Raw genomic sequence first — 26,311 nt, forward strand, 5'->3', positions numbered from 1 at the left:
CCCCCCCCCCTTGGTTGGTTTGCTTTGATTATTTTTCTTTCCGCTATTATTATTACTATCGTTATCTCGGCGCCGCGGTGGCAATATGGCTGGTGATGGGTGTCTTGGGGGGCGCTGGCGGCGGGAGGAGCTCTCGGCAGCCCCTGCGCGCCCGGCTCGCTGTTAGCCATGGCAAATGGCAGCGGCCTTAGAATGAGTAACAATATCAACGCCAACAATCTCAACACAGACTCGTCCTCTGCCCCCGTCAATGTGCCCAAGATGGATGCGCTCATCATCCCGGTGACCATGGAGGTGCCCTGCGATAGCCGCGGACAGCGCATGTGGTGGGCTTTCCTCGCCTCGTCCATGGTCACTTTCTTTGGGGGACTGTTTATCATCCTGCTCTGGAGGACCCTCAAGTACCTGTGGACTGTCTGCTGCCACTGCGGGGTCAAAAACAAGGTAACCCTCCTCTTCCCCCCCCACTCCCCCTCGGCCGCTGACCCTTCCCCTCAGCGGTGACAAGAGGGTGCCCGGCGGCGCTGCCCGCACCGCGCYGGGGTGGTGGCATGGCCGGAGGGGCCGTGGGGCCCGCCGCGCGCCCCCCGTGCCGCCGACACCGCCGCGCTCGGGGACAGGGCACCAAAGTTGTGGTGCCCGAGCGCGCCGTGGCCTCCCGCGGGCTGCGCGGCTGGGGCTCCGTCACCGCGCGCCCCTGGCACCGCGGGGCCTGCCGAGGGGGACGCGTTTTGCCCCGCTCGGCGGCGGTGCCCCCGTGACGTGACCCGCTGGGGCTGCCTTGGAGAGGTGAACTTCTCCTCTCCTGAATTAGAGAGGTAAACTTCTCCGCGGAGTAAGTCTTTGCARAGCTGGTTCCGCGCCCTTGCAGTCGCTCCTAGACTTGTTTCGTAAATTCAGTGCATGTGCRTATATGAATGTATTTACTGATTTCATAAGGAATATTTTAGACAGAATTCTTCTAAGTGCAAAATCTCTTGGACAACCTGTCTGTCCCCCCTTTGTTTATTTTTTCTTTATTTTTCTTTTTTTTTAACCATGTTACCCTCTGGACAGGAGCGTACTATGTGCAGTAAGGTTGGCTCCTGGTTTGAGAGGCCCCCCTCAAGCCAAGGCTGAGGGCTTGGTCTGGCCCAGGCTCTCATTTCTGCTCAAGACAAATGGGATAGAAAGTGTTAAGACTGTGTATTTGTGAAAGTGGATTTTGACAGGCAATTTTAAGACCCCAAAATAGACCAGCAGCTGGAGTTTCTCCCCTTCCCTTTTTGCATTTTTTGGATTACAAATGGAATAATATCTGCTTCAGTTATTCCTGGCACACAGACACCCACAAAAACACACACACACCTTTTAATATATGGTTGCTAGGTTGCTGGCTTGCTTTGACGTACAGTGAGCTGTCTTCCCCTTCTCCTATCCCCTCCCCCTAAACACACTTGGTATCGCAAAACCCGGCTGAAGGAAGGGGCAGGGGAAACCAGGGAACAAGCTGGAGTGTGAGAAGTTTGGGTACCTGCCTTTCCTTGTGTTTAGTTATATATGTAACATTAAGATTGCAAGCAAAAACCTGTAAGTTGCAACTRAAAGTGGAACAATTGTAACAAACTTGGCCTATTGCTGGAAGAAGTCATGGTTTGAAAATTAGAAACTTGCAAAGAAATAGATACTTGCAACTCAACTTTTCAGTTTCAGGAAACACACCTGGCAATACTTCTTCTCTAGAGGCATTTTTCTTTTTTTTCATTCAAAACCAACCCTGAACTTTCTTAGAGACGTGTTGGCCAGGTGTGATGGTAAAGCTTGAAAAACTTTGTGGTAATAAATGTGTTTTGTAAATTACTCTTTCCTATTACAGTAATAGGAAATCCTTAAGAAAGGAAAGGGATAGCTATGGTTCATCTTCGGTGACTTCTGTGTATATTTAGCCCTATCCTCTGCTCTTTGAGAGACAAATCCAAAAGAAAAAGGCAATCCTACAAGCCATCACCTGCTAATTTGTYAGAGCAAATTTAAAAGAGATTCATCCCCTTTTACACAGACTTTGTAGGCATGAGGGCTTCATCGATATCCACAGTCTGAYAGTCCATTCATGAGAAATAGTCCGTAAAGTAGATCATACACCTCTTAAACAGTATAGAAAGGCATGTCCAAGTTGTATTTTAAACCCCTCAAGCAGGCTAAATAACAGGTGTCATCAAGGGGTCCCACCAGTTCTGGTTTGAATGATTTGACAGAGTAGAGTTATGTCAGATGGTAAGATTTATTTCAAGTAGCTATGTCCATGAATATAGCTCCTTGGGGCAGGAGGATGGAGAGCTCTGCAGGTAGGGGGAGATATGTGTCACGTCTTAGATTATGTCTAGTACACTGGTAAGGCTTTCAAGCCTTTAGTGAAGAATAATTTCCAAGGTCTGATACTTTCACACTAAAATGGGGTATCAGAGGATGTTGTCTGGGTATAATGAGTGTTTTTTTGGAAAATGCTTTTCTAGTATTGAAGGTATAGGGAGTAGCTGAAGAAAAAAATGAAAATGCCTTAAACTTTGCTCTTACCGAGCACATATTTGGTGCTGCATGACAGCTTGGGAAAGATTGCCAAGGATGCAGGTGAAAAATGTGAATGAGCATGTGTGCTATGTCTGCTATATTGGACCTCCCAGTAAATTCACAAGAAGTGGTTCCTGCTGCTGTGGAACAGGAGAAGTTTTTTTGCATGTTTAGGACCTTTTCCCCTTCCTCCTCCTCCGGCTCTGCAGTTCAGCATAGAGTTAGGTTATTCACTCTCATCTTCTGCCTAAAGAGCAAGTGAGCCAAAAGAACCCCCTCGTGTCTGCTCTCTGTGGCTTCTAAGTAAGTAATCTGCACATATACTAAAAGTCACAATCCACAGGGTTACTATTAACAGCTGTGTTCATGTGTGTTATTACAGTAAGCTATAAAAAAACCCACCTTTTTTGCCTGCTATATTCTTAGCATAAGACCATGTTTCTAGGGTTACTTTGGTTTAGTTAGATTGTCAGCTTTATTTTGTGCCTGTAACTCTTTTTATTGGCTGCATAGAAAGATTTAATTTTTTTTTTTGTTTGTTTTTATCTTACTGAGTTTAAGGTTGATTTTTGGATTTTTAAAACCTAATATTAACACTCTGTTTAACACTGTGGTAAGAAATTTCATTACAGTATTTTATTACAGTATTTTATTTTTCTTGGAGGGGGTACTGAAAGTCAAAAGAGTATGAAAACGTATGATAACATAATCATGCGTAATATGGTCTTTTAAAGTTCCAGATTCAATTTATGTCATTGTAAACTAATGGGACATTAATACTAATCATTGACAAAAAAAAAAGGATTGCCGAAGGTAGAGGGTATTTTATTCTCCATACTGCCTTTATGAGGTGGTGTTTTTAAAAATGTGCCAGAAAGAAAAATGGAAATCTTGACCTAGGTTATGTCAATGTTTCATTTAATATGAGAGTCATTACAGTTGAAGCCCATATTTTTTCTTTATCTAACGTAGTATATACTTTAAGGTTTAAATCTTGCAAGATTAACTACAGTCGTTTTGTAAAGACTTTAATGTTCATTCCTCAGTGTTTGCATCTGCATTTTAAGAAATGTTTAGATTTTGTTGAAGAACTTGTCTTCGGTTTGCCTTTTCTTCCCCAACTCATTTCTAACTTTGTGCATTAGAAGTAGAAAGAGGGCTGGACTCTGATACCGTTAGCAGCTCTTGTTTGTTGAAATAACAGAAAAAGAAAACAAATATGACATACAAAAGTACGTGTAGTAGCTAAACACATAAAATCTGTAGTTGTTTTAGTTATATAGATCCACTACTCTATTTTCCCATGTTCATGAAGACGTTACATGATATGCCCCATGTTTTGGCTTTGAAAGAGCTTTTAAACAAGGAAGAAGGTGCAGTGGAATGAGAGAGAGTCCCCGGAGCCGTGAAGGGTGCGGGATGCGGTGCAGCTTGTGCCCTGTGCAGAGTGTGGCCTGGAGCCGGCGTCGCTGCTGCCGGCTTCACCGGAGAGCACAACTCATGGTTATCCTCATGTCTTCAAGGGCACTGAGTGGGTTCAAGGCATTTTATCATCAGTCTCACCCTGGAACACCATCCCTTTGGTGAAGACATTTTCATCCTGYAACACAAGACTCCTGTATTTATTGAATGAAACTCTGTTACGATGTTAGGTGGCAACTGCTTGCCTAAAATGACTCATGGTAATAGTCTTTTGGCAGTTTAATAAATTTTAGAGTGATAGATACGGTCAGTTTCTGCTAATGTTCTTGTTTATTTTGGATATAAAGGTTGAAATTTTAGTAAATTTAGTAAATTTAGTAAATTAGTAAAATATTTGCAGTAGTTTGAGAAGAATTTGCTCTCTTCTCAAAAGCCTGGGAAAGCTTGTAAGGGGAAAAATGGCATCTCTCCTCAGAGGAGAAGCGTTTCTACCAAACTGGCTCTCATATAGCCAGGTTTGTTGGATTTCTGGCAATACCTGGAAATCCCCTCTCCAAATGAGATGAAAGGAACAAGTCCCATACAAGGCCCTGTATATTCAGAGAAGRATGAGAACATCTTGGAGGGCACGCGTGGACATACGGTGCAAGAGATGCCTGCATGCAAGTCTCTGYGTCACCATCTCGCCTAGACAGTCCAAGATGTGCGGAACAGAAGCACAGCAACAACTGGAAGGCTCGGGAGATTAGCAGGGGACTGCAGTGCATTTCGCTCCTTAGTCACATGCTGGGTCTGGCTCAAGAAACCGAATCGCGACCGTCTCATGGCTATCAGGTGGTCTGCGTGTAATTGCTCCATGAGCCTCCCACCAGACAGGTTGCCAGCTGAGATACGGGCACGTCTGAGAGGTCAAGGACTGAAAAGGTGGTGAAAGAAAAGGCACCCTCTTCAGATGCTCTTTCTGCGGGTGCAAAAGTCACTGTTACGTGCGGGGCTTGCTGCTGTTTGCCACGCTGCCGGTCTTGGGTGAGAAAGAAGACGTGCTCAGCTCTCTSGAGCTCATCGTGGATTTCACATTTGATAGACATACGGTGAAATTGATTATGCATGCAAAGAAGAAAAGGCATGAACAAGGATTTAAGCTTTCAACTGAAAAATGTCGATGGAAATGTTATTTTGATGCAGTAACATACTTACTTTCAAGGCTTTGCAGCACATGCGTTTAAGGAGAAAAGCTGAACTCAGAAGGAATTTGCAGCTCTTGCACATTTGCAGATCTGTAAGTGATGGTTGAAAACCATTGGATTTCAGAATGTTTTCCAGTTTAGCCCAAAAGAAGAAGTCCCTGAACTAGGGGATAAAAGGCTTTTTAATAACAATAATCCATGTTCTCATTTTTGATGCTGTGGGACTTCTGAATGCAGAAGGAGGGCAGTATGCAGCCTCAGATATGGAAACACTGTGAAAATTTGGAGAGCACTATTCGTAAGCGTAGTCTCTTTAGGGACAGGGTCTAATGACTGTAATGGAAAAAAAAAAAAAAACAAAAAAAAGCAGTGATGCTCTGGATCTATCCTGTACTATGGCAGGGAAGAGGATTGTGAATTTTACTCACTGAATGTCCTTCCTAGGACAAATCTTAAAAAGACACCGTGTTCTGCAGTCAACAGGCAAACCACAGAACAATTGTCCATGTGCCTCCCAAATGGATTTTCCTAGGTTGACTTTGTTATTCTGTGGAATTTAACTCACTTTAACAAGAGTTTATGTGAATTTCAAGGTTGGCTGGTGATAATTCCTCTGCAAGGTCAGGGTCTAATTCAGAAGCAGTGACGCATTCTGGAGTGTTAAATGGTAGGACAGAAATTCCAGGTAATCTAATGAGACAGAAAGTAATTTTAGAAGGAATTAGGGAATGGGGTACCCTTCCAGTTCTCTTAGACATACCTGAGATAGTGACATTGCATAAGACTACATATTTTGCATATATGAAAATTAGTCTCTTGGGAAAAGTGTGAGAGGACATAGAGAACACAGTTCAAGTGGAATTCTTTTAAGGGAAATAAGTGAAATAGCATATGCAGGTGTTAATGGCTAAAAATACATTTTCTCCCCCACATATCGGTTCAGTGACACAAGGAAAGGGGCTTCAGTTGAAAGAGCTGCCATAAAATGATGCATTTCTGTATGGAGATCATATGCCTCTGGATATGAATGCTTGCTGCCCTGTGAGAAGTAAATGCAGAACTCCCCCAGAACACAAGACTAGAGTAACAAATTGCAGCTTGGCTGCATGATGTTTTAAGTGCACGTACATTTTTATCTTTTTAAGGCATATGGATCTAGAAAAGATATTCTTGGGTGACTGGAGAAGGTGGAAATGCAGTAGAGGATTCTGCTGGCACTTTTGCCAATAATGAGGCTGTGTGGAAAAAAAGGCAAAAAAAGGTACATTTTTTTTTTCCAAGTCTGTCAGAGATGTGTTGATCAGGAAAGGCCCATTTTGAATCCTGATGATATTAATAGCCTGAGAATAGCTTGGATTTGGATCTTTGAAAGGAGCACTTTATTCCCATATATAGTATGCATGGTGCTGCTTAAATGAATGCGCTGTCACTGTAATGTGTTGAGCTCAGTTTGCTTTGCAGTGATGTATTGCATGTATCTGTCAGTGTGAGAGTTACAGAAAGTGAGCGCCTTATCCAAAGCCTGCTGAAATAGAGGGAAACAAGCCTGATAACTTCAAAGGCTTTGGGCTCAGGCCTAGATGTTCACAGTGATGAACCAGATGAACCAGATATATTTTTTTAAATGGATCTTATGTTAACATTTTGTTTTTAAGAACTTTTACTGTAGTGACATATAGTTACTTGGCTCATGCCTGTTATGTCTGGGATGTCAACATTAGGAACATGATTTAAAAACAGACACAGACAGACACACACACTYGCAGAGTGTTTCTRTTGCAATTAAGATGTGCAACTTCTTCCTGACTTTCGTAGAAATCAAAATTTGGGTGCTTGAACTATTGATAATTTCCTATCATGACTTCCCTYCTGCAGGCTGCTATGCAAGGGCAAATATTGGCTCTTTTTTAGAGACAGAGTAAACACGTGTTTAATGGAACTGGCAAAGGTCCCTTGTCACATAGATCACTTGCAGGATAGAGATGCAATTGCAGCTGCAGACCCGAGTCCTGGAAATCCCTTTTGCATGTGCTTATCTTCCTACCTCATTTAAAATAGATGCACAAAAATACCTGGGCTCCTAACATCCAGTGGCCTAAAAGGGAAAGAAAAAAAAAAACCCTCAATGCTATKTCAGAAAACTGGTGGCAGAATAAACAACTGTAGAGTAATAAACAACTGGGGCAGAATTTGAGTGCCTTGTTTGTGTTACTGTTGTGTACAGCTTTACTGTATTGTGTCTTTATTGCATTTTATGTATGGAGGAAAAATATATAATGCARTTTTATTCCCCTTTGTCCAAGCAAATGCTATTTGACATTTTATTTCCCGTTATATTTTATTCATTTTTACATTTTTTACATAATGTTTTATCACTTATTTGTTAAACTAAGAAGGTGACTTGCTCCAACTTGCCATTAAAAATGAGACTGACCTTAGATGGCTGATACTGTGTTTATTTTCCATTTAAGTAAAGAGGAAGCACGTTATTACAGATAGGTCTTTTTAAGAAACTACTCCTAAGTCATGACCTTTACATTACAAAAATAAAGTGAGATATATTGAGAGGATGATCCTTTGTTTATATACCCTAAATCTGTAATCTTTCCTRTTATGAACTCTAATTCATTTTAGCTCTGATTATATACTGGTATTCTACTACATATAAATTATTTGTACCTAATTTCCAGCTTCTTGTACCACCTTTTTAGTGATTTTGCCCATYGACAGGTAGATGTTGTGTGACTTTTTATGTTTTCTAAGCAAATGCTATTTCAAAAATCAAAAGATGAAGTGTGCTTGGGTTTTAAGGAGAGAAGGAAAAAGATCTCTCTTTTTTTTSCTTTTCCTTTCAATCACTCAGAACAAAAACAGTCTAGTCAAGASAGAATACTGCTGGGTCTAGCCTTTAAATTTTATGTGGTACAAACCTATTTTTCTTTTATAGGTAGATAGTGATTTTCAACATTTCCGTTTGTGATTTTTTTCCCCTTACGGTAAATTTTTTGAATGCTTTTTATACAATTCTGATAWATTGATGTTATTATTTGGGAGGATTTTAACAGTTTTTCTTTGGTGTTAGTTTTCTTCTATTCCCCATACATTTATATCTGAAAACTCCAGATGCCATCAGCAGTGGACTGCTGTCACTTACAAACAGGTTATTTTCCTGTCACTTAAGGCTCTCGGCAGTGTTGTAGCCCTGTTTCCCTGACGCCTCTATTGTTGTCTTAAATTCCTGCTCTTGTAGGATAACGTTATAGCCACCGTTTGTTCTGTTGTGCTTTTTGAGAGAGGTGTTGGATTAGATGCTTGACAAGTGGAGTGTTCCACTGAGAGAGGGCCTGATATTTAAAAAAAATATATTTATTTCATTCCTATTTAGGGCTGTACAAAGTTTTTGTTGGCTAAGTGCTACTCTTCCTCCTCTGACTCCTCCTTATCCGTGTAAATAGTGGTATTGTCTTTTCAGGAGTACTAAGAGCAGGATTCACACAGCATATTTCTCCTTCCTCCTCCAAATCACTCGGCGCTTCATGATTTTAATGTTTGCAACAAGTGTCTTAATTTCTTTACTGGAATGTGTCCCTGAGGTAGAATAAAGTTACATTTGCTAATATTATAACATTCTGTCCAAAATGTGGAGGTGGACTTTGCCTGAATGATTTAGATTATTAAATTTTTATTTTAACTTTATGTTAATTTAAATGATATCTAATATAGGMAATATTTGGTATATTGAATTTCCAGTTAAATTATAAAATTTGATTTGAGAAGCAGAATAAAAAAAAATTTGATTCTTCGGATTTCTGTTTGAGGACATTTACGTTTGTTACTAAGAGCACTTAAGAATATTCACATTAGACAACAATTATTTCGAGTAGAATGTGAAAATTGTCAAGCAACTGTTTAGACACCACAGTTTTTAAGGTATGAATATGCAGAATGATTTTCAGAAATAATGATAAATTCATACGTCTTCCTAAAGAGGTTTTTCTAAGCTGTCTTTGAAAATTTATTTCCATATGTAGATTTTTGTCAAAGKATGTAACGATTAAAGCTGAGGTATCATTTTCTTGTGATGCTGACCATACACAGTATATTCTGGACTGGAATCAGGTCTACCTCATCTGTCTGGCTTCTTCTTTCTGTATATAAAGAGGAGAAGGTACTGCAGTGTTTGTGAATTAACATGTCTTTTGCCTTATCATTTTTTATTCTAGACTTAATTTTCTTTTAACAAAGAAATTGATATACAATTTCTATTTCTTTAATAATAAAAATGAAAACCAAATTTTTGATCCTCCTGTATTGCAATTGTGGGGAGTGCTCAGAGCAGGTTATCATTTCTATGCCTACTGTTTTCCTAATCAAACCTTACATGAGCTTGTTTCTTTATTGACTGTCATGTTTAGGCTTATGTTTTTTAAGGTGTCTGCAAAAAATACTGATGGCTGTAGGCGAATAGATATTAATCTTACTTTTGTGCTTGCTATGTGCAAAAGTAAATATATCCTTAAATATATCCTTAAAATCATTACATGAAGCATTCAGAAACTTTTTTCTTTCCTATTAAGGGCTGGTAATCCTAATTTGGAGAGGTGGAAATTATTTAAAAATCTACAGTACAGTGTTTTATATATATATATATAAATATATATAAATAATATAATATATAACCAGAAAGTTAAGCCCAGAATTTTATGGGGCTGTTTGCTTTATATACATAGAGGAACAGAACATGAAGTTTTGAAAAAAAAAGGATATTTCTCTTTGAAACAGCTCAAGGGGACCACAGAAAGGCTGCACAGTTGCARCGTGTGCACTAAGAGAGTAAACCCTTGGACAAACTGTTGAACCCCTTCCCTGCAGCTGAGCTAGAGCAGAGCTGAGCCTTGTTAACAGGTGCCTTAGATTTTGCTGTGAGCCGCTTTATGGGCTCTGGGGGAGGTGTTGGGGCTGGGGGACTTGGTGGATTTGGTGCTCTAAGATCCCAAGGCAGTGCTAGCTTGGCCCAGAGGGGCCTCATGGCATCCTTACATCAGCTAAGTTGTCCCAGCTGTGTGGGTTGCACTGGCTTTAGTTATGACTTGGTATGAAATCAAAGTGAGGTAGATTGTATTTAAAYTATCATGACGTTTCTGGAAGTAAGTCACAACACTTAAGCAAATGTAGGAAGTGTTTTGTGGCTAACATATTTTGATCAAGTCTCCTAAGAATGGATTTATCATCCTGAGGTCATGGTTCAACAGCATTAGAAAGACTTAACCTCAGTGTTTGGGAGAATATTCTCTACAAGGTATCAGAGCYGTGTTGAGGACAAGTTGACTGCCAAGTCTTGAAATTGCCTTTAGTATTGATTTTAATTTAAGATCTTAATCTTGATTGAATTTCAATTAAGATCTTAATTGATCTTAAATTGTCACTAGCATTTGGAGGTTCTTTTACTGAGCAGAGGGTTCTTGATATGGATAAGATTTGAATATTGAGAAGTTTTAAGACTGGGGTGCTTTAGACAGCATGATAAGCACTAAATCAGTTGTGTCCTTTGGTGGATAAGTTTTTGGTTTTCACTCTAGCATTTTAGTGGTATATGGAAGGTACTTTTCAAAGCAAACTCTGTTTTGTCCAGAGTGGCTAAGTTGATTCAGGTGCACTCAGGTGCAAGTAGGTGGGTCAGGCAGCAACAGCTCAGGTGGTAACAATCCAAGTGCTAATTGATGGTTCATCAGCTGGGGGTGAGTTGCCAGGGTATAAATGCTGGAGCCCAGAGAGTGTCTAGTTCTTGCCCTCCCTTCGAGAGGGAGTTTTGCTCCTTAAGAATGCAGAATTTGTCTCTGACTGTGTTTTGAGGGGTAAGTTACAGCTTTTGTTGCTGTAATTGTTTTTAACTATACAGCATATGTGCCGATTGCTATATTATATCTTCTAGAAAGCGTTTTCTTTTATTATGCTGCACTAGTCTGTTTTTGTAGTTCATCTTGCGGTCTCCTCTGTGTCTTGTTTGCTCTGGCCCTGGCGGTTGGCACCAGGCTGGTTGGCTACCTCACACTTTGGGGCATGTGAGGATGAGCGAGCTGGCTGGCAAAGATGATGGTAAGACCTGTGACTTTGGATCACACCTTGCTGTTTTGAAATGTCATGGGTGTTAGACTGTGACAGAACTTCTGATGAATTTCAGCATAATTCTTCCAAGATGACCTTTTATTTTTATTGATCTTGTGTCAGTCTTGGAGAACACATGAAGGCTGTAGGGATAAAGATGTTTTATGGTCTGGTTGAGTAGAAGAGAAGTTAGTTGGGACAGACTGTTTGGTACAATTTTTGCCTCTTTGATCTAGAAAAGAAAGTGCTAGAAAAGAAAGATCTAGAAAAGTCTTGGCTAACAGGTGGTGGAATTCAGTGTACAAACCTGTTTGTAAAGTCAATAGAGAACTGCTTTCCTCCTCCTTCCCCTGGCGTACTTTCTGTATCCCTGGAGACTTGAACTCTAGAGGTTTTATTTTTGGAACATTTTACAGAAATGGAGGGGAAGGTAATGATAACCTTAGTTAAAAACAGAAGTTTTAGAAAAGCTTCCTGGAATCTGAACAGAATTATGAAGGCAGCGTCTCATGCTGAAGTATTTATATTTCATCAGCTCACTGAAAAGCAATTTCTGTGGATGAGAAATAAAGACATTTAAAATGTGGCTTTTTTTTTTTTTTATTTTCTCATCATTATATTTTCCTAATGGAATTGTCTTTCTCTTGGAACATAATGTTGGTTGTAAATAATCTGATGGCCACAAGGAGGATGTGCAGCAAGAAAGGGAGTATGTGTTGTACAGTAGGCATGGTGGGGAGTATTCACTCTTTCTATGAACAGACATTTTCATACCATTGCCATAATCAAAATTTTAAGTATTCATCTTCATACTGGCTCTAAAGAATAATGTTGCTTTTAGAATCTAGGAAGGTTCCCAGTTAAATATATGCTTGTTGATTGTACTTTTTTTAGCTTCTTTGAACAACACGTGCTCTCTCCAGATATTTGTGAATGTTGTAAACTGTTCTTAAAAGGAAAATCTCTGAGCATCAAGGTTGTTTTTCTGCAACCAAGAAAGGAAAGAACCAGGGTTCTTGTCAGGGCTTGACTCCTTTGAGAGCCTAGGAGACAGGGGTACATTAATTATCTCTAAAATGGATCCAGCTGGTAGTGCTAGCAACAAGGAGGGAAGAACAGGTGAAAATCTGAGCTATAATCAGCATATATTGCAATATGTAACTTGTAGCTCGTGGCACAGTACTAACAGGACAATGATATTCATGTCAAATTGTTCACTTTTATTGCTTAGATGATCCTTTTTARGTCAAAGCATTCATGTGATACATTTTACTTGGAAGACTTTATTTTGTTAGCAACATGATAATTCTCATTATAAACGAGAGATATTCAATCCATCTTATGAAAATATATGTAATTTGCTGTATGGATTTGCTTGAAAATAAATGGTTTGAAATTCATTAAAACTAAAAATGGAGGTCACTATTTCAGAACAATAATGTAACTGTTTAAAATTTGGAAGGTTGTCAAAGATTTGCTGCCAACTCAGTTTTGTCTCTAGATTTATCTTTCTGGAAGAAATAATGCAGAATCTCTATGCAGTTTTTTGGCATCTTCAGTTCTTTGCAATTCTCGTAATCTCATGATCATGTCATAGGAAATAGGATTTTAGAAATGACTGTCAAAAAATATATTGAACTACCTGACTTGCTTGGAAGTRTGTAAGAAGTAACCTATATAAATACTAGGAAGAAGTGAATTATATTAGGAAAAATGTAATCAAGAGATTAAAGGAAATAATTGTTTGTCACATAGTGTTTCTAATTTGGCAGAGTTCTTTAATTCTCCCTTTGTATGTCRAAAGTCAGACATACTTTCTATGTTATTGCCTATGAATTGCAGGATATGGTTGGTGGAAGTCTTCTAATGCATGGGCCTTTGGGGATTGGGTTTCATGAGAGCAAAGCAGGTGCCTGGACCTTTGGGGTACTTAAATAAATGGAGGAAGCAAGTCCTAGAGCATTTTGTGAACTTAGGAGCTCAGTAATTACATCTTTCTTAGTTTTTTTTTTAAAAAAACCCTACCTTTAAGTCCATTCTCAGGGTGTGTGTATGAAAGCACTTTTCTGATTTTCTCTTTTCATGGACTTGTTAGGAATTTTATGTGATGCATCTGTTTAAATAGCTCTTAGAGCATAGATGCATAGGTATGTTTTAACTGGCATACTTGCTCCCTTTGGGAAGCTTAACACAACTTGCAAGACTAGAACGAAAGAAGTGGCAAGATGAGAGCAACAAACACCACAGAAGTAGCTGACCACAACAGTCAACAGGCAATATKGTTTTTTTTAAACATTTATTTTATTTTTTATCTCAAATCTCTGCTTTCAACATAGGACAAAGTATTGATGATGATAAATTACAGTGTTTATGAGGCCATTGCAAGGAGTCTCTGTTTCTATGGAACTTAATAAAAAAAGCTTTCTTGTTTAGATATTAAAACTTATTTATAGAACTGCAAAGATGGCTCAGTGACCAGATAATGGGCAAAACAGAAGTTTTGTACTCTTATCCTTTTCTGACTAGGTAAAAAGAACCACTGCTAACTATGGTTTCTATAGTAATTGTATGCGTAGTTGAGGCAGTGTTAAAAAAGCTAGTGCTTTCTCTCAATGTAGTTACAAGCACTAATTGATTTTTAGAAACTATCACCAGATAGGTTTTGGTAATTTCACATAAAAGGACGATTTAGTTAAATTCTTGACTACCCCACACTTGTAGTTGGCTGAAAAATAATGATAGGTAGTACAGGGCTGTGATAAATACTGAGGACTGTGGTACAGAGGACTGTGATACAGTGTACTAAAAGATGCCTTTTGAAAAGTTGTACTGTACTGCTTTTGTTCATCACTTCCCAGCAGCTTTATTTTTCCACTTTAATGGCTAAACTTTTCTATTTTTGTCTATTCCCCTTTACAATAAAATACTTAAGTCATCGTAGACTTACTCTCCACTGTTGGTGCAACCAAGCATCAATTAGGTTACCCTTTCTTTTCTTCTCTTCACCCTCCTTCCCTACTATGTTCTTGCAAAGAAGAGCTGTTCTGTGGCTTAATATAAACCTCTTTCCAGTGCATCTTCTCCAGAATGTTGTGAGCTCCCCCAGGAGTGGGAGCTGGCTTCTTCTCAGAGCAATCTGTTACAAGGTGCTCCTCGGTGCCCATGCAGGGTTGTGCACAAGTGTCCTGGGACTCTTCTCAAGCTGTCACGTCTTCCAGTTAATGCACACATCTTGTGTGGATTGGAATAAAGGAACTTGCACTGCTGTAGTGTTTAGTTATGGAGGTCCACCTTGTCTATGGTGCATCTGCCTTGGCAGCCCAAATCATGCTTCTCAGATATGAACTCACTTTATACCTGTAGTCATTTGCCAACAGTTCTCAGGTTGAAGTTCAACTCTGGGTAGATTTCAGTAGGGGAGACATGTGACAGTGCTCTGTGTTGGGCTGACTAACAACCTGTGCAGGTTGTTACCTTGCAATCTCCTAAATTSTCTGACTATACAATTCCAATTTAAAATCAGTGGAAAAAAATTTATTCAGACTTCTACAAAGTGAGAAAAAATTTACAAGTAAGGATCTAAGGCAGAAACAAGTCGTCTTCTGTTAGAAGTGGTTAAATGCGTAATTAGTGCTTTGAAGATCCTTCATGGRAAGTGGAGGTGGCAGAGGCAAGCTAAGCAGTCTTCCTCATTACTGAAGATAAATAGCATTCTGTATGTTAGAGCACCCCATTCCTTTTTCTCTTCTTTAGTGCATGTAGCAAGTAGGTCTAGTCAAATAATTTTGATAAGACTGAGAGACTCATTCCATGTTGTTCCAAGAACTCTCGGTTCTTACTGAAATCAGTGACAGTTGAGGTTCTTAAATCAGTATGGAATTCATAGTTTGTGTAATTTATTAATGTTATTGGTAGGAATAGGCCAGTGCCAAAGCCTCAAACCCAAATACTGGGATTCAGGACCCTGTCCAAGAATTCAATGTCRACTCAGCAGATCCTTGGCCAGAACTGGCGACATTCCAGCATGAGTACTCCAGGTCAGAAGCATTCACTGTGGTCTCAATGAACTGTTGGTAACAGCTTTGTAAGGAGGTTGAGGAGTCTGAAAACAGAAGTATGACAGGGGTTCTGTGATACCCTAAGTAGACCATTTCCAGAGAGAAAGTCTTCTATTGAAAATGAAGAGAATCTGAGGTCAACTGTGACACCAAAATGCATAAAGGAGGAGGAAGGGGAAAAAAAAAAAAGGGAGAAAGAGAGGAAGAAAAAAAACCAGACAGACAGACACACACACACAAAAAAAACAAACAAACAAAAAAAACCCAGAAGTACTAAATATGCCTTACAGGGATTCATATTTTGAAGCACCAGAAATTTCAGTCAGTATTTTATTCTTAGCATCATAAGGAACCCAGAGGGTAATTGAGGATTATTGGATGTTTGAATCTCTTTATTTTAAATTTCAGATTTGATATTGAGCTCTGACTTCCCCACTTCATATATTTTCATTTTAAGTGTTTTTCTCAATTGAAATAAAAACTTTCTCCTTTTTTCCCCCTCTGTGTGTGTATTTATATAAGCTAATAAATAGTTATATATACATACATGCATGTAGAGAAACTTTAGAAAGTCTGATAAATGCAAAGGTATTGCTTGGGTTTTTTTAATGTGTTCAGGGTTAACTATAAATTTTATTTTAAAAAGGCACACTTGAATATAATGCAACACCAGTGACCAAAAAGCTAGTGTGTTGCATTGGAATAGGAAACCGGTAAAAGAGCTGGGCAACCATAGATCTTCAAGAAAAGTGTGTACGGATGTGAAGAGAGTACTCAGAGAGTAACAGTGGCAGAAGAGCACATGAAAGCATTATACAGAAGAATGAGGAACAAGGATTATTATGTTAAACTTGAATTTAGTTTGAGGTATCAAAAAGTAAGCACCTGAAATAAAATTTGGCAATAATCTCAAATTTAAAATTACCTCAAATTTAAAATTACCTCAAATTTAAAATTACCTCAAATATGAGTGCACAAAAATGGTTAGTATGTCTGGGTGCATATAGAAAATCAGAAAACAGTTTATATATTTTGTTGAGAAGCTGAATTTCAGAGAATAGAGATAAGAAATTTCTGAGTGTATAAGAGTCAAATCTTCAGTGTGTTTGTTTTTTCCTTCTCTGTCCCTGCTTTTTATGCCTGGACTTCTCTGCAGCTTGTGAACTTGGCCCGTTCTGTTTCTGTGAGGCTTTCTTGTCTACCATATGCAAGGACGTTAACATTTATTTGGTGTTCCTGTGTCTGGAATTGCTCTTCTAAATGTTTGTAGTATGCAGATTTATTTGAAAGAAGCAGCAGCAAAAAACCAAATTTGCTCCCGAAAGCAAATCCAGGAGCAAAGGAAATTTTATCAGGTAAAGAATATGGATGACTGGAAAATGAAGGGACATGGTAGTCACATTGCAAGATGATGAATGCCTAGGCTTTACAAAGGGAAAGCAGAATACTGAAAAGATGTTGTAGGGAATGGCCTAAAAATATTTTTAAGTTTCATTAAACGCAACAAGATTTGAAATAATTGGACAGATAGTTAGTATCCTCTATATAAAGGAGTTGTGTAGTAGAAAGATTTGTGAACTTCCATTCTTTTCCTGCCTCTGAGGAGGGAGTAGATCATAACTTCCTTGGAAGAGGAACAAAGGATATCTGCCACATGATAAAATATTTTCATTGAAGTGTTTTGTTCTGAAAGATTGAGCAGAGAAGAGGGGAAAAAGTAGGTACCGCATCATTTGAGATGATTAATTGCAGTAAAGAGGGTGGGAAACTTGGAGAGACTGTAGGAAGCTTGTTGCTAGAAAAAAAAACCTTTTACGTTTGCTTGGTTGGTGTCCAGTGCCCTGCTTTCATCCAGTGTAAATAGGAAAAGGTTGTGGTACATCACTTTTAGTCTTCGTTTATCATCCCATTCCTTCTTTTATTGACTTTAGTGGGAATTTTGCAGGCTGACCAAACTCAAAATATGTCTCCCTGACCTTGGAAAAGCAGTTTCTTACACAGATTGCTAGTTATGCTTCGCTAGAGTGTTTCAGGACTGGACTGCTGGGAAAGTTCCAGTTTTTTCAGATGGGCCTGGAATAATAAAGGAAGTAAATATCACATATGATCAAATGAGGATAATTCATGTTGCGAAGATATTGACAAGTATAGCAAAGTAAGCAGTGATTTACTTTATGTCCATTTGGGTTGCCTGAAATTGATTCATGATTTATGAATGGTTATTTCTGTTACTCCAAAAGGTGGAAGCCTCCTAAAAATCCCTTCAGTACAAGGTAATGATATATAACAACAAGGGTATCTGACTGGTGTTTGTACTGGAAGCAGTACTGGCAGGCTTATTTAAAACACTTTCTGTTCAGAAAGGAAAATGCAACTGAAATACTGGCAATACCCAGAGCTGAAGAAGTTATGACATTATCAGGAATAATATGTTGTCATTTGTTTATGGACTTCTCTCTGTTCTGGCCCTTTATAGATTGTTGCTTAAAATCTATAGTGATCAGAACTAGACATTCACTCTTCACAAATGGAAGGTCAAATTGTCTATCATGTTTTTGGGAGTGCAGTTTTTATGTTGGTCTTTTTAAGTGACACTTAAAGCCTTTGAAGGGGCAGCAGTACAAGGATGATTCTGTTAGTGTGTTTTTAATGAAAGAGCTTCCTAAATGCAGTTGGCCTATATAAATTCCAACATAGAAGCATGAAGCCAACGGGCTGGTTTTAAGCTTTGGAAAAGAAGTTAAGAATCCAGCTCTGGATTCTTTTACTTTGGAAGATGTTCGCTCAAGATCTTAGAACTGCCGAGATGGATCCTTGAAATCAGGATTATCTTAAAAATAATCTGTCCAGTACTTGTATTGACTTTGAAAAAATATTACCTCTGAAAGGGCATGTATCAGAAATATTAATATTTAAACAAGGCTTTTCTTGTCTCAGTCCCACTCTTATTTTATGACTGACTTTACAGTGAAATGATAATATTGTTACTGAGAATGCCCAGCTGTYGGGTTAAATATTTTCAGGATGTAGGTGCAGCTATAGTGCAGGAACTCCTGGATTATCTGGTTTATTGTGCTCAAGGATGTTTGATAATCTAAATTCTAGCCAGAAAATATCTAATTATGTCAGCCACTGGTGTTCTTAGATATGCACAAATAGTATGTGTTACTGCTCATATTTTGAGATCTTCTGATATTAAAAATGGAATCCAAATAAATTCTGACGTGATTACCATTCTGTTTACGCTGTCTCTTCTTGCACTGTTTTTTCAACTACAGTGGGAACTCTGTAGAAGTTTTTTAGAAGGTATCTTCAAAATATCTAATGTGCTAGAAAATGTTTTAAATGTTATTTCATCCCCCAAAACCCGCCTACTTAAGTATAGCTTCTCTGTCCTGAAAGAGATTCATACGTATAACATTTTCAAACAAGATGACAAAGGTCTTCTGCAGAGTCTAATCTGTTATTGGTGTTGCATGATATTCATAAGTTCTTTTTTTTTGCCAACTTAATATAGGAAGATAACTGCTTATGATGGATTACTGGCTAGTAAATAAAAGGTGATGTTATTTCTGTGGCTACTGTTTATGATACCATAAATGCAGGTTTATGGCTTCCCTGCAGGGACCAGGAAGGAAGTTTCTTGGCTGGAGACCACATGCACATTCTGTACTTGTAGTAACTAGCAGCAGGGATGGAGTGGAATGGATGAGCATCGTGACAGTGAACACTTGGGATTGCCCTTTTGATGTAGTGACTTACCCTGTGCATTAGGTTCCTGTCAGCTCTTATGCGWAAGACTTTAAGCCTGTCATCAAAACAGTGGAGGCTCACACAAGTATCTTGCCTTCTGGGGGCGGGGAGGGGGGAAATAATGCATCTTGCAGATACTTAAACACTTGCRTGAGTGTTAACTCTTCTACTGAGTTTTTTTTTTTAAAGTATGAATTGTTTGGATTGAGGTGAGAACTTTGCAGCTCTGCTTCACAAGTTTTATTGGCTATGTTTTGAAAGTCTGAAAACTGCCTCTTAGCATTTAGTGAATGGTACATATTTGGAAGATCTCTTTGACATGGAGAAATGACTTGCGTAGTTTATCTTTTCAAAGTTAAAGTCAAGGGCAAGACTAATTTTTTTTTTTTTTTCAGATAAACAAAATACCCCCTTTTCATTTATCTGATCGCTATAGGAGCATTTTTAAGCACTTGCATGCTCCTGAGTTGACCCAATATGAAGAGACAGCTTGTCTTTGAAGTGTGGCAAAGCCCTAGTTCAATGTCTAAACCAAWAGTATCTATGGTGCATAGCCATCCTTGGTAAATCCTTCATTTAAGGCTTTACTCCTTTACGTAAATGTGTTATGTATTATTTGATATTATTTGAGCAAATTGGAAGCTCCTTTAGGGAGAAATTTTAAACATGTTAACTACACCAGGCCTAATGCAGAAGATAGACGTACAATTATCCTTAAACTCGTCCATCTGAAGAGAATCATTTTGTATTAAAGAAAGATACAGGTGACTGTGGGCACTCTGTCTGCAGGACAAGTACACTAAATCCTCTACGTTGCCCTCTAGGGCTGAAACTGTACATAAATGTTAAGGACTGGATGTACTTAATCAGTGTAATTAGATATAATTATAAATTGTGAACTAAATAAGTTCTGGTAAACAGTGTGCTTTGAGGTTTTCACAATTTGTTTGTAAATTTTGCCAAAATGTGGCAGCTGAATGGCAGGAGCTTAAAGAGCCACAAATTATAGAATTTAAACTTAATGGCAGGAAAGGAAAAGTAAAACTCCAGAGAGATCAAATTTTAGAAAAACTTTTGAGTATACGTAATTTGAATAATTTTCTCAAGAACCATGACTTTTTTTTTTTTTCAGGCAAACACAGTAAGCATGGATATATGTGTCTGGGAAAGGAAACCTTCCTATTTTACTGCAGTTAGATTGTGTTGAGTATGTGCATCTGTGCTGAGGTCTTTATCTGATTGTGCTTCACCTACTACAAAATAGAAAACTCTTAGGATAAAGTCTTAGTTTTACTGGAATTATTTTAATAACAGCCGCAGAAAGACATTTTATGTCTATATTTTAAATCTTTGGTGGTTGGATTCTTCATGCCCTTRCTATGTTTCCAACTATCTAAACCGTAAAAGAAATAGAGTTGAGGTCTGTGCAGTTGTTGATGCCATTTCACGTTCACTTTGCTGGAGTGGCAGTGACTAGGGCATGGTATTTTCTATTGGGACAACCCAGTTACAGGATTCACACTTTTGCTTAGTGAAAACTCTTAACTGATCTGTGCTGTTTCATAATATATTGCTGAAATTCCCTGCTCAGCTTACGCAGTTGTGAGGAAATACATGTAATTGTCTACAAAGCAGGATTAAGTGAAATACTGAGAGTTGTATTTGTAGGTTATACTGATACAGTACGCTTTTCTGTTTTGGCCTGTGCTTAAAAGGATTGAATATAGTTTAGTGGAAGGCTTGCCTCCTCTTCCTGCCCCCTTTTTCAATTATTCTGCAAGTTCTAYTCTGCCATCTTCTCCATGTTAACCCTTTGCTTTTGGAAAAAGAAATAKCACTTCTATTACTGTTTTCAAATGTCAGAAGAGACAATGCTGCCATGGGTTTTATGGTATAATAGGAATATCTGATACTACAGGTGCTGTTGCCAATTCTTGAGAATTTTGTATTTTAACTCCCCGGTAGCTAAAGGTGACTTCAGGAAGGCTTGTATGRAGGACAATACAGAGATGTATATAAAGGGAGTATACATAAACCCAGGCTTCTCATACAAGGTGAATAAATGCATTCTGGTGACATCAGTGAGATTTGATCATTGAAAAAAGAGGTCAACAAAATTTTTCAGTTGTTTTGGAGCCATGGATAAGTAGCCCCAAGTTTGTCCCTAGTAGTCAAAGACTGATGAAACGTCTCAATAATAAATGTTTCTGTATTATATCTATTTAGGAAGTGGGTGGATTTAAAGGTTCATTAGCGGGGGTACTGGAAGAACAGGAGTATGAATGTAGCAGGAGATCTATGCTTGGATCAATGAGTAAGAATTGATCTTGATACAGAAATGTAGATGTCCTGTGTTGTTAATGCTGTGGAGCATCCTGACCATGCAGGCCTGAGGCAGGTAACATGAGGCTTATGGGAAACCTGGGTCTCTGGGTCTCTTTAGTTGGATACTAAAAGAACATCCTAAAACATAAATGGAATGAGTTAGGACTGTTCAGGTGCACAGAGCACTTGCAACCCAGTGGCACTGTTGTGTTTAAAGGCTTCACCTTCTCTTGCCCTTAGTTGCTTATGCATCTGCTACCTGCAGGATGGTGGAGGGAAGTCCTCGTAAGAGCCAGGCTTGTAGCAATGCCACCTCCATGTGGGTCTGTCACAAATATTKCTTGTGTGGTTGTGGCTTTGAGTCCTACCCCATGGATCTAAAACTAAACCAAAATGTGTTGGCATGGGATGGACTCACAGTGCTGATGGTTTACTCATCTACTTCGTGTGCCTGGAAAGCCCATGTACTCTGGCATGGGTTTGGGGGAGGATCAGGAATGCCATATGGGCTCACATCCTGGCGAGGTTTATGAGTAATTGATTGAGAATTCATTGCTTGCTTCTTTATTACATTTGAGGTGGGTATTTGGTGTATTCATCCTTTTCTGTTAGATTTCAGTTTGAGTCAGAGGGTGTGCACAGAAATGTTTGCTGTGATCTTATTTTTGGAGACAAATAGGCTGTGCAAGTTCTAGCCCTGTATTTCCTGTGGATTATTATCTTGGCTGCAGCTGGAAAATATGCATTTACTGTAGTTTAGTGTGTGTGTTCTRGTTTGTGCACTGTGGACCCTTATTTTTGTCTTTATATTTTTTTTGATCTATCCTTTGCCCAATTCTGTTCCACTTTGAAGGTGGAGGGATTGGCTCTACTGAACTGGAAGAGGGATTTGGATGCTCCTGTGGATTTGCTGCAAAATCCACTGGCAGCACTGTGATCAACAAATACAAAAAACACACCCACATGTTTAAATCCTTCCCAGTGTGCATATTTTTTCCAGAATCAAAGTGATTGTATGGTAGGCTAGCATGCTCATTTTGACTTGTTTTAGTTTATATAGTCTATAGGCATAGACATGCAACAAATTAATGATAATGGGAATAGTCTGTAAAAGAAACGTTTCTAAAAACCATGGAAGAGACATTTTTTTTTCTGACAGCGCATCATTCTATGTGCTTTTATGGACTAATCAAATTACTGGATACAAACAGGATTGAACGTCTTTAAGAGAAACAGTTGTAGCATTTCAGGCTGCRTTTCTGGGAAACGGTTCAAATGGGTATAGATGCTGAGGAAAAAAGTTAATGACCGGGTGACAGCAGCATAATTAAGAAAAAAAAAGGGGGGGGGGGATTGACTAAAGGTGGAACTGTAAAGAAAGCTTTGTGTACTGATTAACCTAATTGATAAAATTTCTGCTTCATGAAAGTTATAGACATGACACCCACAAGTGTAAGTAATAGCTAATCTAAGCTGTGAGTGATTGGCGGGGGAGGGAAAAGTGCTGTTATTCAGTGAGAAATTCATGGTATTTTAGTAACTGAAGTACATGAGAGAGACCACAAGCAAAGTCATATGACATAACTCTATATGCTTCTGAAGACTTGTACAAAATGCATACCTCCTTTATAGGTCTTCATAGTTAATAGCTTCTCAATTACAGAATGCTACCTATTCAGGCATTTACTTCATTCAGGAAATGAGTAAAGAACAGGATGAGAACTGATGAATGGTGGCTGTAATCTAAAATTCTATAAAACAYGAAAGAGACTTTTAGAAACGTTTTAGTCCCATTCTTGCACTTGAGATAATGAACAAAATAAAGGTAACACTTKATCTAAAGCCTTTTTTGACAATAGATAATATTTCAAAAGCATTAATATGAAACGATACCTAAAACCTCAAATCATTTATCATCTGTGATGGCCATTTGGAAACTTGCAGGGCTAGAGGAACGCTAGTGGTAATGGGAAATGTGAGAAGGAAAATGAGCTCTGCTAGTAAAACTTTGTGCATCCTAAGAATCTTCTAAGAATCTTTCCTGTATGTATTAGTGACTGTCACTACAGGCCTATTTGTCTCTTCCATTCTGGAGTTTTCAACACCTTTATGTTTTCAAATAGTTGGTGAATTTAAACAACCTGGGGGAATAACCTTCCATGGTGCTAGTCATGCTAGTTACAAACAGTATAATAATTCTTTGTAACATGTAAATACCTATGTAATAATATTAAATATGGCTGGCGATGCTTCTTGGATTTGAAGTTCTCATTTGGTCCATTTGTGGTCTGTTTTTCTACCTCTTCAGAACTATTCCTTTTTTTCTTTACAGGACAGGTTTTTGGAAAAACTTCATAGAGGATTACTGCTAAAAAATGTTCCTCAGCTACATTAAGACTCCGTCCTCCCGCCTTGCGTTACAGTAATTGACTTGTAGATAAATGAGGCATCTGTGCTAGGTTAAGTGAATACAGAATGTGTACTACTGGATTTCTAGTTAGCCTTGTTAACATTTTAGCAAAAATATTCTTTATTCCTGATGTGGGATTTCATTCTAACTGCTGTGCAATTGAACTGGCTGCCATAAAATGAGAAGGCCTCATAGTGCTGTTGGTTTTCTGAAGGATTCTCTTGCCTAGTTATTTATCAAACTTGGAGGGAGTTGACAGCAAAGTATAAATTTTGGTGTGGCCTGTGTGAAGTAGTAGTAGGTCATGGGAAGACTTGGAATCATACTAGGAAGGACCAGGTTCAGGGGGATGATGCAAAAACTGTCTTTAGAGCTGTCTTAGAGGTAAGGACTTGTAGCTCGTATTGGAGATATGCACTGGTACAGAAGACTAATTCTGATTCACTTAGTGGAAGTTGCAACGCTGTTATTTGGTGAATTGCTGGAGTTTAAGTGACTAGCCATGCATCAATGAATCATCAAGGGACTACCCATGATGATGCGGAAGAAAGTGTGCTGGAGGTGAGTCACAAGGCCTCCACCAACAGACATTTCCGATGAGTGGAAAGTATGCATGTGGTGGTGAATCACCAACAACTCCACCAAAAGACTCTGTGTGCCTGTTTGTGGAATGATGAATATCGGTAATGAAAACCTCAGCTAGTATAAATCAAGATATTTGGCTATAGAATAGACTGAAAGGTCATGGTGGTGTGTTTTTTTTTTAACTTGTCAATTTTCTTTCTGGCTAGAAGAAAGAGGCATACAACTTTGCCTTTTAACTTTAAGACCTCTTCTGAAGAGTTATGATATTTATTTTAAACACTGATCTAATTCCAGACTTTTGAAGGACTTCAAGCAGAGTGCCTGAAACTTGAAGTTTGCAAGAGCAATTTGGGGCTTTAGGTGCTATTGAAATAGAAGAAGATGACTTACTGACCTTGGAGAAAGACTGGGAACAGGAAGGAAGCTCTTTTCCRTCCTGTATCTAGTGAAATAAATCAAAGGTGATATACTAAGTTTTTGCTCTTAGAAACTTTTCTAGAATATTGGAAGGATCTGGATGACCTATCTTCACATAAATCAGCATTTAAATTATAAATGGACTTAGCTACAATAACTTCCTGTGTAGAGACAGACTTATTCAGATTAAAAAACATGCCTGCAGCTTGTTTGCCCCCTCGAATATAGAAGGCAGCAGCATTGCCTCCCTAATRGTATTGCTTCTCCCTTGTCCTATTTGGTGGGAGTCTGCCATTATTGTATGGACTTGGTTAGTAAGGAGAATGCTTCCTATCTCTCTGCAATCTTTCTTCAGTGCTTTCCAAATTTTTAATGTGTAACYGTATCTGAAACCTGTTAGGACACTTGCTTGGTAGAATTCCAAAGGAGGAGAGACTTTGRGGTCTTTCCTTACAGTCAGATCTAAAGTCTTGGATTTGTGAAACATAAAATATGTCCATTTACTGTTAAAATTTAATAGGCCTTCTTTAAATTTTGTATTTACTGATTTTTCTCAAGACAGATGCTTTAATGCTATTAGAAAAATCTATGCATGCTCAACAATGTTTGCTGCATGAAGTGAAATTAAGATTGTCCTTCAAGAGGACAATTCAAGTTTTTATGTATTCTTGCATTTTATTTTGGCTAAGACAACTCTTCTAGTGAGAAATGCATTTGACTCAAATGGTGTTTACATGTCTATATATTGTTTCATTAATTTAAAGTGAAAAGAAAAAGAACACTTGCAGCTTGTGGGATTGCTTGCAGGGCAAGTATGATGCTTCCTTCCAGAGCAGTGTGCTCGTTATCAAGGAGCAAAGATCAGCTTGCTTGCTTTTGGGAATTATTCTTGGGGCATGGTGGAGAAAATGTGTAGAAAATTGGAAMGGAAGAAATTTGTTTCCTTCAGATTATGAAAGAGAAGACTCCGAAATGCATTTTTGAAGGGTAGTCACTGTGATCGTGAGCAGCCTGTGTTTGGCAGGAGGTTTCTGATAAGCTTGGAGGCTTCCTAGTATTATATTTTGGCAATTTGTGTGCATGCCCTGCCTGATTCGAGGAGAAATTCAGTGTGATGGACTAAGCTTTCTCTGCAAAGGGGCCACGAGGGCAAGCTGTTGCATTTTTAACTGTAGAGAATCATGAAGATATATTTATGAAGCACGCTGCAACTAAGCCAGACATGTGGCATATGTTCTATTAAATGTGAGCTCAGTATCTAGATGACAGTAATGGTGATTCTCTTGCATGTGTGCAATGTGCCAAATAGTACTTTGCATCACTTGGATGGAAGCCCCTTTCATCTTGAAAGTAACTGGTCTCAGTAGCAGCCAGGTAACGCTTCCAGCTCCTCTAGCATCTGTGAGCTTGTGAAAACTGATATGGATTTGAGACATTTATCCAAAATAATTAGTAGAGACTTCCTGGCACTCTTCATGTCTGACCAGTGGATTACAGTTTGG

The 26,311-nt window shown here is 38.6% G+C and overlaps 1 protein-coding gene across 3 annotated transcripts in view; it reads left to right on the forward strand.

Moving 5' to 3' along the window:
- The first annotated feature begins 57 nt into the window (after nt 1-57).
- LOC112945060 (calcium-activated potassium channel subunit alpha-1-like) overlaps nt 58-26,311 on the forward strand; it is a 208,254-nt gene continuing 182,000 nt past the window's right edge. For all 3 annotated transcript variants that reach the window (XM_026036576.1, XM_026036577.1, XM_026036578.1), the window contains exon 1: nt 58-444. In XM_026036576.1, coding sequence (XP_025892361.1) covers nt 169-444 — 276 coding nt within the window. In that variant the 5' untranslated portion in view covers nt 58-168. The remainder of the gene's footprint in view (nt 445-26,311) is intronic.

Source organism: Nothoprocta perdicaria, unplaced genomic scaffold, assembly GCF_003342845.1.
Source record: "Nothoprocta perdicaria isolate Ctin4 unplaced genomic scaffold, notPer1 scaffold_180, whole genome shotgun sequence".
In the NCBI taxonomy this organism is placed as follows: Eukaryota; Metazoa; Chordata; class Aves; order Tinamiformes; family Tinamidae; genus Nothoprocta; species Nothoprocta perdicaria.